Genomic DNA, 13,325 nt, shown 5'->3' on the forward strand with positions numbered 1-13,325 from the left:
AAACTACAATCCAAAGCCTATAGTTAAGGTTTTTGTAGGCTGGGCAAGATGGCTTACACCTGTAATCCCAGCAGTTTGGGAGGCTGAGGTGGGGAGGATCCCTTGAGCCCAGGAGTTTGAGACCAGCATGGGCAACATAGTGAGAGCTCATCTCTATATGAAAAATAAAAATGAATAAATGTCTTTAAAAAAGGTTTTTGAGCTGGGCGCTGTGACTCACACCTGTAATCCCAGCACTTTGGGAGGCCGAGGCAGGTGGATAACAAGTTCAGGAGATCAAGACCATCCTGGCCAACATGGAGAAATCCTGTCTCTACTAAAAAATGCAAAAATTAGCTGGGTGTGGTGGTGTGTGCCTGTAGTCCCAGCTACTCGGGAGGCTGAGGCAGGAGAATCGCTTGAACCCTGGAGGTGGAGGTTGCAGTGAGCGGAGATCATGCCACTGCACTCCAGCCTGGTGACAGAGCAAGATTCTGTCTCCAAAAATAAAATAAAAAAGTTTTTTGTAAGCTTTTACAGGAGAAATTGCTATGGAGAATATCAACCCTAATTCCTTTTTTTTTTTTGACAAAAATAGTATATATTTATTATGTACAACATGTATTTTGAGATATGTATACATTGTGGAATGTCTAAATTGAGCTAACAAATACATTATCTCACATACCATGTTTTTTTGTGGTGAGAACATTCAACAATATAGACCATTTCACAAATTTGCATGTTATCTTTGTGCAGGGGCTATGCTAATCTTCTCTGTATTGTTTCAATCTTGGTGTATGTGCTGCTGAAGCACACACCCTAATTCCTTTCATTTAAGGATCTAGTTAACCTTTCTCTTAAGTATAACCATGTATTTTGTTAAGCAATATCTTTTTGTTACGAAAAATGCCATTTTTTTCTGGTTAGAAAATTGATTTTCTATTACAATATTTTTTAGAGTGTGTGTAAAACCTGATGAAATTTGAATAAGGTTCGTAGTTAATAGTATCGATGTCAGTTTCTTGGTTTTGAACATGTACTACAGTTATGTTAGATGTTATTGGGAAAAGTTGGGGAAAGAGTACATGGAAACTCTGAACTAATTTTACAACTTCTTGTGAATCTTAAATTATTTCAAAATAAGTTAAAAAAAGCACATTTCCCTTTGCGTATTATTAAGTATGGATGTGTTTCTAGAAATTATGTGTTACTGATTTTACTAATTGAAGGTTGGAATAAGCTTCATGTGGGGAATAAAAATTAAGTTTTGGATGAAATATAACACAGCTACAGAAAAGTACTCAAATGTTAAGTGTAAAATTCAAGCAGTTTTCATGAAGTGAAGTGCAACCATGTACCCAGCACCCAGGTAAGGAAATAGGACATTAATAGGAACCCAGAATTCCTCTCATGATTCTGCCCAGTCACTCCCCACACCAAAGTATAATCACTTCACTACACATTTAGTTCTGGTTTTAGTCTTAAATACAAGAGAGTATTAGTGAACTTCATTTTTTCTTTGCATCCAAAGCAAAATATTTGTATTCAAAATAGTATAATAATTAGCACAATGATTAAGTTCCTAACTGTAAATTAGCCCCACTCTTAATGCAGAAATTATACAGTGATAGAATACTTAGGCTTTTAACTGTGGTTATGTATTGGAAATCAACAGCAAAAGATGAAAATAAATTTGTTGTGGCACTGCTAGTTATTTACCGGAATCCCTTTTCCCATTTCTTGTCAGTAGCCTCATCCATTGATGTCGACAGCACCTAGCAGAACTCTTCAGTAGATGTAACTCAGCTGAACTGAAAAAATATTATCAATTATAAAACTAACATATTCTTAATGCATAAAACTTGGAAAACTCCAAAACACAAGAGACATAATAGAATATTTTGGCTTGGGCAAAGCTGCGTCCTATAAATGTCAGTTTTTAGGGTTGAGTGGTATATGGGCTTCTACCATTTCCCCCATTCCTGTCTCCATCTCAGAGATCCTCTTTGTGCTGTCAATGGAAAAGATTGTTAACATCTACTGGAATGCTTGGGAAACTCTGTAAGTTGGTGAGACCCTGGCCTCCTAGCCAATTGAGATCCTGTGACTAACCCCTTGCCAGTGGAATGTGATGAGAAGTGATGCCTGCAACTTCTACTTCCCTTGATGCTGAAGAAGAAACTTCTGAACCTGGACTTCCATTCTTTCTCTTTCCCTGTTGGCTGGAATATCAACTGTGTAAGAATGTTATGTCTCTGAATGACTGGAGCGGAGCTGCACTCAGACCTGGAGTAGTCATCTTTTTTTTTTTTTTTTTTAATGTCCAAGTGATTTAATATGGAGTAGTCATCTTGAAATGTTATTGAGAGAGACAAAAACTTGCCCATTTCTTAAACCACTGTCTTTTGAGAGGGGTCTCTTTGCAATCAATAGCTGCTTGGCCTGTGATAACAAAATGCATATTTCATCTAAATGATTTTTTTTTTCTTTTGAGACAGGGTCTTGCTCTGTCACCCAGCCTGGAGCGCACAGTGCAGCACGATCTTGGCTCACTACAGCCTGGCCCTCCTGGGTTCAATCAATCCTCCCACCTTAGCCTGTTAAGTAGCTGGGAGTACAGGCATACACCACCACACCAGCTAATTTTTTACTTTTTTGGTAGAGAGAAGCTCTCTGTATGTTGCCTAGGCTGGCCTCAAACTCCTGGGCTCAACCGTCCTCCTGCCTTGGCCTCCTACTAAAGTGCCAGGATTACAGGCATGATCCACCATACCTGGCCTAAATGATTCTGAAAGCATACATCTGCTATAGTAGTTCTAAACTAAAGTTGCAAAGTTAGTGAATGATTTACTTTAATAAATAAAAAAAAAGCACAGGTTTAATATTACCTCATAACATTGCTTGTATCATTGTATTCCTATATTCTCTTAAATGTAAGTGATTAGAGTACTCAAGATACTTAAAATCTTTTCCATAATAGAGTATGATGTATTTAAAAAGTAGAGACAAATGACGTTTTAAAGCTTGTGTAAACCATCTACAGCTTTTGTGTTTCGTGGAGTCATTCATTTGATGATGTCTGATCAATATATATGAATGTCCTGTTTCCACCTCTGGTACCTATTCATTTGACAGATAACATGCATTAAAGAAACCTCATGGTATTTACATATCAGCTGAATGAAGCAACACTCACACCTTTAATTAGCATCTTCTAGTGGAAAATCAAGGTAACTGCAGGGAGTGTAACAGGGAGCTAAAGGAATATGTATCTTCCTTTGCTTAACAGTGGTCTTAATCACCCACGCCTTTTTATCTTCATTAGTGTACAAGTAAAATTGATACACCGTTTAAATGGTGACTTTATCCATGAGACTGTGAAATTAAAAAACATCTCAAACTTAATGCTGCTTTGGAATTGTTTTATAGACTATTTTAAAAAATGCTTAACCTATATATGCCATATATGATAATTCAACTTAATTTATTCAGATAGATCATAACATTCAGTTGACTAAAGTATTATTTTATTTATTAATTTATTTTGAGACAATGTCTCTTATCGCCCAGGCTGGAGTGCAGTGGCAAGATCAGGGTTCACTGCGGCCTTGACCACCCAAGCTCAGATGATCCTCCTACCTTGGCTTCTGACACGCCACCATGCCCAACTAATTTTTTTGTATTTTTTTGTAGAGATGGGGTTCTGCCATGTTGCTCAGGCTGGTCTGGAACTTGTGCTTAAGACCCGCCAACCTCTGCCTCCCAAAGTGTTGGAATTGCAGGCGTGAGCCACAGTGCCCAGCCCAAAGTATCATTTTAGAGAAATGGAAGTGTTTGGTAATTTATTTGTATAAATAGGCACTCTCAAATGTTGTCTAGCTTGCATCAAGCTCACTAGAAAGGCTGGATAAGTCATTGCTAATTTATATGTGTAAATAGGCACTCTCAAATTTTGTGTAGCTTGCATCAGACTCACTAGAAAGGCTGGATAAGTCATTGCTGGGTCCTATCCCTAATGTTTCTGTTATAGTAGGTCTGGGTGGGATGCAGGAATTTGCCTTTCAGATTTCTAGCAAGCTTATGCTGCTCTCACAACCACAGTTTGATTAACCACTGATGCAGGTTATGTGGTATCTTTTCAAATTTATAGAAAAGTACACAGAAGAATAATCAAGCACCTGAATCCCATTATCTTGCTTTAACAAATATTAAATGTTTTATCATATTGCATTAGATCCTTTTCCCTTTTTTAAAGAAATAACACACTGCAAATGCAGTTAAATCTGTGTACTTCCTCTATCAGCTGATTTCCCTCCTTCCCTTTCTGAGAAGATAATGACTCCAGAATGTAATCATCCCATGTTCTCTTGCTACATGAATATATACCCCCAAATAAGTAATTCTGCATGTTTTAAGATTGTCTGTAAATTGTACAGCATGTATCTTTTTGCAATTTTAAAAATTATATTTCTGAGATTATTGCATGTTAATACAAAGTCCTTCATAGTCACATTTATAACTGCAGTGTAATCTTTAAATAAATATACCATATTTATTTATTCTAATGATGAGCATTTAGGTTGTAGCAGGCAACATAATGGTTACACGGCTGACCACTTTTCCTTATTTTATTTTATTTTTGAGACAGAGTTTTGTTCTCGTTGCCCAGGCTGGAGTGCAATGGCATGATCTCGGCTCACTGCAACCTCCGCCTCCTGAGTTCAAGCGATTCTCCTGCCTCACCTTCCCGAGTAGCTGAGATTACAGGCACCCGCCACCAGGCCTGGCTAATTTTTGTGTTTTAGTAGAGATGGGGTTTCACCATGTTGGTCAGGCTGGTCTTGAACTCCTGACCTCAGGTGATCCACCCGCCTCGGCCTCCCAAAGTACTGGGATTATAGGCGTGAACCACTGCACCCAGCCTGCTTTTCTTTATTTACCTCCTTTTTTCTTGAGGCCTCTTATTCCCCCATGTTCTGTGAGTATTGCCTCTCCCACATACAGTCATATGCATTGCTTAATGCTGAGTATGTTCTGAGATGCAGGCTTAGGTGATTTTGTCATTGTGTGAACATCATAGAGTATACTTAGACAAACCTAGATGGTGTAGCCTGCTATACACCAACCTATAGAGTATAGCCAGTTGCTTCTAGGCTACAAACCTGTTGATATACTGAATACTGTAGGCAGTTGTGATACAATAGTAAATATTTGTATGTTTAAACATAGAAAAGGTACAGTAAAAATTCAGTATAAAAGATTTTAAAAATGGTACACCAGTGTTGGGCACTAATATGAATGGAGCTTGCAGGACTGGAAGCAGCTGTGAGTGAGTCAATGAGTGGGCAGTGAGTGAATGTGAAGGCCTGGGACATTACTATACACTACTGTAAACCAGTGATTGGCTTTAGCATGGGCATGTGGTAGAGACCTGACTGATCAAAGATACGTAAAGAGAGGCTTGAGGGAAATATTTTTCTCCCTGGATAAAAAGAGAGACATGAAGATGAACCTTCCATCCAAACAGGATTTCTGAGGAGGAAAAAAAATAAAAATTGTATTTTAAAAAAGATAAATCTTCCAGTTTTGAATATGATTATGCAAGGTTATCTTGGGACTCTGAGGGTAAATTTGAGAGTGCTTGGATTTTTGGTACTGTCCTAGAATCACCCATTTCTCCTGACTTCTTTTTATGTGAAAGTTTTCCTCTGTTTTACCCACTTTGGTTGAGTGTTCTGTTATTGCAATAGTTCACATTAGAAAAACATTTACAATATTGTAATAAGGTTTTTTTTTTTTTTTTTTTGAGACAGAGTCTCACTCTGTTGCCCAGGCTGGAGTGCAGTGGCGCGATCTCAGCTCACTGCAAGCTGCGCTTCCCGGGTTCACGCCATTCTCCTCAGCCTCCCGAGTAGCTCGTACTACAGGCGCCCGCCACCATGCCCGGCTAATTTTTTTGAATCTTTAGTAGAGATGGAGTTTCACCGTGTTAGCCAGGATGTACTCGATCTGACCTCATGATCCACCCACCTCGGCCTCCCAAAGTGCTGGGATTACAGGCGTGAGCCACCATGCCTGGCCCCAATAAGGATTCTTGAATGTGTCTTTGCGTGCCTAAGTGCAAGGGTAATTAAAATGGAACTTGGGGGCTGTAGAGTGTGTTCATATTTGGCTGTAGTAAATGTCAAGTTGCTTTCCAAAATGGCTGTACCAATATATACTCCCACCAGACATGTAAGGTAGTTTGTTTCTTTATATTAGACCTTTACTTAACATCTAGTATTGTGAGATACTAATTTTTGCCTGTTACTGTCTTAGAGCCTTATCTAGATTTGAATTGCCTAGATTATTAGTCATCATGTTGCTGTTTTACCAACCTGTTTTATGTTCTTTTCATAGTTGTCTATGTAGTAGTGGAATTTTTTATTACTATATGTGTTTTATATACTCTGGATACTGATGTTTTATATACATTGTTTATATATACACATTGCAAATATCGTCTAGTATATGGCTTGCTATAAGCTTCCCCCTCCCCCGCCCCCACCGAGACAGTCTTGCTGTGTCTCCCAGGCTGGCAGGCTGAAGTGTGGTGGCACAATCTCGGCTCACTGCAACCTCCACCTCCCGAGTTCAAGCAATTCTCCTGCCTCAGCCTCCCGAGTAGCTGGGATTATAGGCGCCTGCCACAGCGCCTGGCCTATAAGCTTTTTTTTTTTTTTTTTTTATAGTGTCCTTTATTATAGAGTAATTTTTAAAGAATTTAGTTAATCAAAAATTTTCATCATGATATGTGCTTTGTGTCTTGCCTAAAAAATATTTCCCTATCCCAAAGACATAAAGACATTCTCTTACATTTTCTTCTAGAACTTGTTGATAATTTTGCTTTTCACATATAGGTTTTTAATGTTCTTGGAATTGACTTTTGTGTGTAGTGTGAGGAAGAAACATTTTCACAGTCAATATTATTGATTCTCTTTCAGAATTCTGTTCCAGTCCACTGGCCTATCTATCTACCCCTGTGCTAGTTCTATGTTATTTTTGTTAGTATAATTTTATAAAAAGAAGTCTTTAATACCTTGCTAATCTTCTGAATTGTCTTGATTGTCCTTGGGTTTTTGCTTTTATGAGTTTTTGAATGTGCTTATGAAGTCTCACCAAAACTAAACAGCTACCAGGATTTTAATTGGCATTGAGTTAAATTTGTATATACACTTGGGAAGATTTTATATACCTTATGCAGTGTATCCCATCTATCCATGTAGATGATGTGTCTCTCCAGGTTTTTCAGTTCTTTACTGTCCTTCAATAACATCTTAATAAGTTTTTTCTTTTAATGGTTTTGTATGTCTTGTTCTAATTAATTCTAGAAACCATACAATGTTGTTTATAATTACATTTTGTGATTGGTTTTCAGTGAAGAAAATTTGATTTTTATAAAACTTTGTATTGAAATAGACTGTGTTCAGAAAGTACACAGAGCATAAGTGCCATGAATTATCACAAAGTAAACGTATTTACATAACTACTACTGATATCAGGAAAGACCATTACACTTTGCAGTCCCCTCCACTCTGGTCTTCTCCCAATTATTACCCTCTATCTTTCTTTCAAAAAGTAATCATGGCCAGGTACGGTAGCTCACACCTGCAATCTTAGCACTTTGGGAATTTGAGTTGGGAGGAGTGCTTGAGGCTAGGAGTTTGAGACCAGCCTGGACAATAGAGCAAGACCCCAAAAAGAAGAAAATTAAAACTGAGCGTGGTGGCACACACAGCTACTTGGAAGGCTAAGGTGGGAAGATCTCTTGTGCCTGGAAGTTTAAGGCTCCAGTGAGCTATGATTACGCCACTGTACTCTAGCCTGGGTGTCACAGTGACATCCTGTCTCAAAAACAAACAAAAAAACCCCACAAAGTTTAGTTTTATTCCTTTTTACCTTTATATAAGAATTATACTGCTTTCTTTGGTGTTTGTCATTTTTTTCCCAATATTTGTGAAATTCATCTATGCATGAAGCTGTAATTTCATTTTTATTCCTGTGTGATAGATTTTTCTGTTTCATTTATCATTTTGTTGTTGATTAACATTTAGGCTTTTATCAGATTTTTTTTTTTTTTTTTTTTTTTGACCAGAGTCTGTCTCTGTTGCCCATGCTGGAGTGCAGTGGCACGATCAGGGCTCATTGCAACCTCTGCCTCCTGGGTTCAAGTGATTCTCCTGTGTCAGCCTCCCGAGTAGCTGGGCTTACAGGCACATGCCACCATGCCTGGCTAATTTTTGTACTTTTAGTAAAAACAGTTTTACCATGTTTGCTAGGCCTGTCTTAAACTCCTGACCTCAGGTGATCTGCCTGCCTTGGCCTCCCAAAGTGCTGGAATTACAGGTGTGAGTCACCACGCCCAGCCTTTTTTCAGTTTTGACTGTAATGAATAATGATTACGTGAATATTCATGTTGGTATTCATGTACATGGATTTCTGTTGGGCATATACCCCAGATTAAAATTGCTGTGCAAGTACATAGGCTTACATTCAGCTTCTGGCAGATCTTGCCAAACAGTTTTTCAGAAGATACAATCTCTAATCCTACTGTCAGTACACAAGTTCCATTTAACTCTATATATTCTTGCCTACTTTTGATATTGGCAGTATTTTATATTTCAGTTATTTTCGTGTGGTATATAGTGGTATCTAATTGTGATTTTAATTTGGTTTCCTGAAGACTTCTGAGCTGAACATCTTTTCATTTGCTTTTTAGGAGTTTGGCTGCTGTTACGAAGTGCTTGTTCAAGTTACCTACTCATTTTTTCATTGGGTCGTCTTATTGTAATTTTCATATTGATTTGTAGAAGTTCCTTATATATTTTTGAGTATACATTGTGGTAGTCTTCTCCCAGTCTGCAGCCTGCCTTTTTAGTTAGGTTTTTTTGTTTTTGGATGTCTCTTGATGAAACATAAATTCTTAATTTCAGTGTAATATATTATCAATTTTGTGTTCTATCTCGAAGGTCTTAAAATTAGTCTCCCAAATCTTCAAGATCTGCACTTTCCAGTACAGTAGCCAGTAGCCACATGTGTCTGTTGAGCACTTGAAATACAGTTAGACTGAATTAGGATGTGCTGTAAGTGTAAAATACATGACAGATTTCAAAGACATAGTATTAAAAAGAATGTAAAATATTTTAATAATTTTTATATTGATTAGATGTTGAAATTATATTTTGGATATAATGGGTTAAATAGAATAGTATGAAATTAGTTTCATCTATTCTGGAAAACTTAAGAATTACATAATTGGCTCTTATTATATTTCTAGATTCTTGAAGTATGCTTGTCCAATAGAACTTTCTATAATGATGGACATGTTCTGCGTCTACATTGTCCAACATACTAGCCATTTGCTACATGTGGCTATTGAGCAATTAAAACATAGGGTGACTGAGAGGCTGCATTTTAAATTTAATTTTAGTTCATTTAAGTACCCGTATGTGACTAGTGGCTACCATTGAATTGGACAGTTCTGGACACTTTATCATTTTAGCATTTCTTGTTTCAGATTTATGTTCATGAGCTATTAGCAATTGATTTTTGTAATGATGTGAGGTAAGGGTCAGATTTTATTTATTATTTTCTTTTGTGTGGAAACCTAATTGACCAAGCACCAAGGAAAAGACCATCCTTTCCGGTTTTTAGCTTTTGTCTTCTGTCCTTTAGTCTGTTTGTTATTGCACCAAATACCACAGCATCTTTGATAATTCATAGAGTAAATGCTTCAATTTTGTTCCTCAAGGAACACATCTTAGCCTTTCTTGGCCCTTTCTATTTCCACATCAATATTAAAAACAGCTAATCAGTTTTCACAAAATTCTGAGATTTTGACTGGGGTTGTATTGGATACATAGCTTATCCAGTCATAACATGATATAGCCATCCATTTATTTAGGTCTTTTATTTCTCTCAGTAATTTTCTGTCAATAATATTTCTCTCAATAATTTCTCTCTTTTCTATGTAAAGTTCTTGTATGTCTTTGGTTAGATACATTCCTAGCTATTTGCTACTGTTGTAAATGTTACTATTTTTGAGTTTTATTTTCTAATTATTGCTGATATATAGGAATATAATTTATTACTGTCCTTATATTCAGTAACTGTACTAAACTAACTTATTCTTAAAGATTCTTTAAGGCATGCTGCATAATTAATTCTACCATTTGTGAACAATGACAGTTTCACTTTTCTCTGGTTCTTAACATATTTTATCATGAAGGAAATGGAGTAAAACTTTTTTTAGTGGATTGGCAACTTCCAGAGAATTAGATTGTTTTGAATGTGTCTAGGTAGAAACTAATACTTGTCTCTCTCTTTAAATCTCTTTAGGAAAAATAGAAATGAAGGTACATATGCACACAAAATTTTGCCTCATTTGTTTGCTGACATTTATTTTTCATCATTGCAACCATTGCCATGAAGAACATGACCATGGCCCTGAAGCGCTTCACAGACAGCATCGTGGAATGACAGAATTGGAGCCAAGCAAATTTTCAAAGCAAGCTGCTGAAAATGAAAAAAAATACTATATTGAAAAACTTTTTGAGCGTTATGGTGAAAATGGAAGATTATCCTTTTTTGGTTTGGAGAAACTTTTAACAAACTTGGGCCTTGGAGAGAGAAAAGTAGTTGAGATTAATCATGAGGATCTTGGCCACGATCATGTTTCTCATTTAGATATTTTGGCAGTTCAAGAGGGAAAGCATTTTCACTCACATAACCACCAGCATTCCCATAATCATTTAAATTCAGAAAATCAAACTGTGACCAGTGTATCCACAAAAAGAAACCATAAATGTGATCCAGAGAAAGAGACAATTGAAGTGTCTGTAAAATCTGATGATAAACATATGCATGACCATAATCACCGCCTACGTCATCACCATCGTTTGCATCATCATCTTGATCATAACAACACTCACCATTTTCATAATGATTCCATTACTCCCAGTGAGCGTGGGGAGCCTAGCAATGAACCTTCAACAGAGACCAATAAAACCCAGGAACAATCTGATGTTAAACTACCGAAAGGAAAGAGGAAGAAAAAAGGGAGGAAAAGTAATGAAAATTCTGAGGTTATTACACCAGGTTTTCCCCCTAACCATGATCAGGGTGAACAGTATGAGCATAATCGGGTCCACAAACCTGATCGTGTACATAACCCAGGTCATTCTCATGTACATCTTCCAGAACGTAATGGTCATGATCCTGGTCGTGGACACCAAGATCTTGATCCTGATAATGAAGGTGAACTGCGACATACTAGAAAGAGAGAAGCACCACATGTTAAAAATAATGCAATAATTTCTTTGAGAAAAGATCTTAATGAAGATGACCATCATCATGAAGTAAGTATAAAAAGATGTCCGATAGCTGCTTCGTAATTCTCACATAATTGTGGTGCATTTTAAAAACAGGATAAGTAACAGTGGAGTATTAATCATATTTAAACTTATTTCCATATGTTTACCTATGAAACATCAGGTAATGTTCATGAACAGAATACATTAAGGAATCAAAATCAGTGTAAAGATTTTTAAGTGGCCGGGCGCGGTGGCTCACACCTGTAATCCCAGCACTTTGGGAGGCCGAGGTGGGTGGATCATGAGGTCAGGAGATTGAGACCATCCTGGCTAACATGGTGAAACCCCGTCTCTACTAAAAATACAAAAAATTAGCAGGGCATGGTGGCGGGCGCCTGTAGCCCCAGCTACTCGGGAGACTGAGGTGGAGAATCACTTGAACCCGGGAGGCAGAGGTTGCAGTGAGCCGAGATTATGCCACTGCACTCCAGCCTGGGCGACAAAGTGAGTCTCCATCTCAAAAAAAGAAAGAAAAAAGATTTTTAAAATCTGAATTTCACTTGTATTTGTTTGTTTCTTATATTCTCAAATTTGGTTTCCTCAAATCCAAACGTATTTTTAAGAATTTTTTTTTTGTAGTACATATCTGAAGACTAAGTGTTTTAATGTTGTTAGAAAATGTATTCCTTATGAATTATTTGACCCTCCAAGCTAGTCTCTTACTGTTATTATTGTTAGCCATGTTCTAGGTATTTGAAAATTAAAATTTTTTAATTGTTGTTCAACTTGTCCTCTTGGGAAGTAACTAGAACAGTTTCTAGTTCATAAATTGTTAATTTATTGAATTAACTATTGAGTGGTTCCAAGTCATTGATGTAGCTCCAAAGTCAGGTATTTTGCACATATGGCTAGCTTGTTTTCTCTGTGTCACTTTATGATAAGGCCTACTTACTCATGATAATTGTTTTTTTCTCAGGCCTTTCACAGACTTAGGATGAATATAAAAAGGTATAATAATAAGAAACTAATAGTAATGGGATGTCCTGTTTTCCTTTAAAATTTTCATACTCTTGGGTACTTACACATTTGGTTGACTCCTTGGTTTTCTTTTTAACTATTCACCTTAAGCACATTCATTTTAGTTTCATTAAAGGGATGTTGATTCCTTGTTTATTCTATTTTTAGCATTCTTATTAAAGTTTAGAAAAACTTGTTGAGTTTGTTGTTCATATGTATAGAAAGGAGTACCATCAACTGTGGAAAATGACCACATCCTTTTCTGTCACTGTCATTGAGATATGTTTTATGTCTAGGTAAAGATCTTTGTGTTTCTTCCCTTGATAAATCATCAGCTATTTGGTTTTCAGCAGTTATAAACACTGATTTTAAAATAACATATATTAAGATCTTAGTATGATTTTTAAGTATGCATTCATTTTATTATTTTCAAAAATTTATTTTTTGTAAAGATGGGGTCTTACTGTATTGCCCAGACTGGTCTCTAACTCCTGGCCTCAAGTAGTTCTCCAGCCTTAACTTCCCAAAGTGCTGGGATTACAGTGCATTAATTATTATGACTTAGGATAATATCCTGGAATATTTTGTTGATAATTACAAGATTTTATTGTTCATTTCCTCTTTGTATCACATCCGTGAGGTTTGCATTATTAGACTTGTTAATGCTATTCTGATAGGTCTGATGTATACTGGGAATCTCATGATTCTGAAATGTTCAGTACTTTAATAGAGTAGTACCTTATGGTAATTAAGACCTAAGAAGATCAAAAGCAATTAAGTGGTGCTAAATAGAAAAAAATAAAAAATAAAAAAAAACTAAGAAGAATCATTTTTCTGTGTTTATAGGTTTTGATTTTAGTTTTTGATGGGTTTTTTTTGGTGCCATAGATAAAGCCATATAGTGAGGTAGCAAGTCAATAAACAAGCATGCAACCAGAGCAGATATATGTGACAAAGGGACAGTGCCAATCTCTT

The 13,325-nt window shown here is 36.6% G+C and overlaps 1 protein-coding gene and 1 non-coding gene across 7 annotated transcripts in view; one reads left to right on the forward strand and one right to left on the reverse strand.

Annotated features, from left to right (window-relative positions):
- SLC39A10 (solute carrier family 39 member 10) overlaps positions 1–13,325 on the forward strand; it is a 160,465-nt gene that overhangs the window by 92,349 nt on the left and 54,791 nt on the right. For 5 of the 6 annotated variants that reach the window (XM_055379304.2, XM_019022503.4, XM_063695058.1 and 2 more), the window contains one exon: positions 10,360–11,378. In XM_055379304.2, the coding sequence (XP_055235279.1) occupies positions 10,371–11,378 (1,008 nt within the window). In that variant the 5' untranslated portion in view covers positions 10,360–10,370. Of the gene's footprint in view, positions 1–5,800; positions 6,109–10,359; positions 11,379–13,325 lie in introns of those variants that run through there. The other variant, XM_055379303.2, reaches the window with a different exon arrangement.
- On the reverse strand, positions 694–796 carry LOC115933935 (U6 spliceosomal RNA). Its single transcript, XR_004069761.1, has one exon. It is a non-coding gene; the product is annotated as a U6 spliceosomal RNA (small nuclear RNA).

The sequence above is a fragment of the Gorilla gorilla genome, chromosome 11 (assembly GCF_029281585.2).
Source record: "Gorilla gorilla gorilla isolate KB3781 chromosome 11, NHGRI_mGorGor1-v2.1_pri, whole genome shotgun sequence".
Lineage (NCBI taxonomy): Eukaryota > Metazoa > Chordata > Mammalia > Primates > Hominidae > Gorilla > Gorilla gorilla.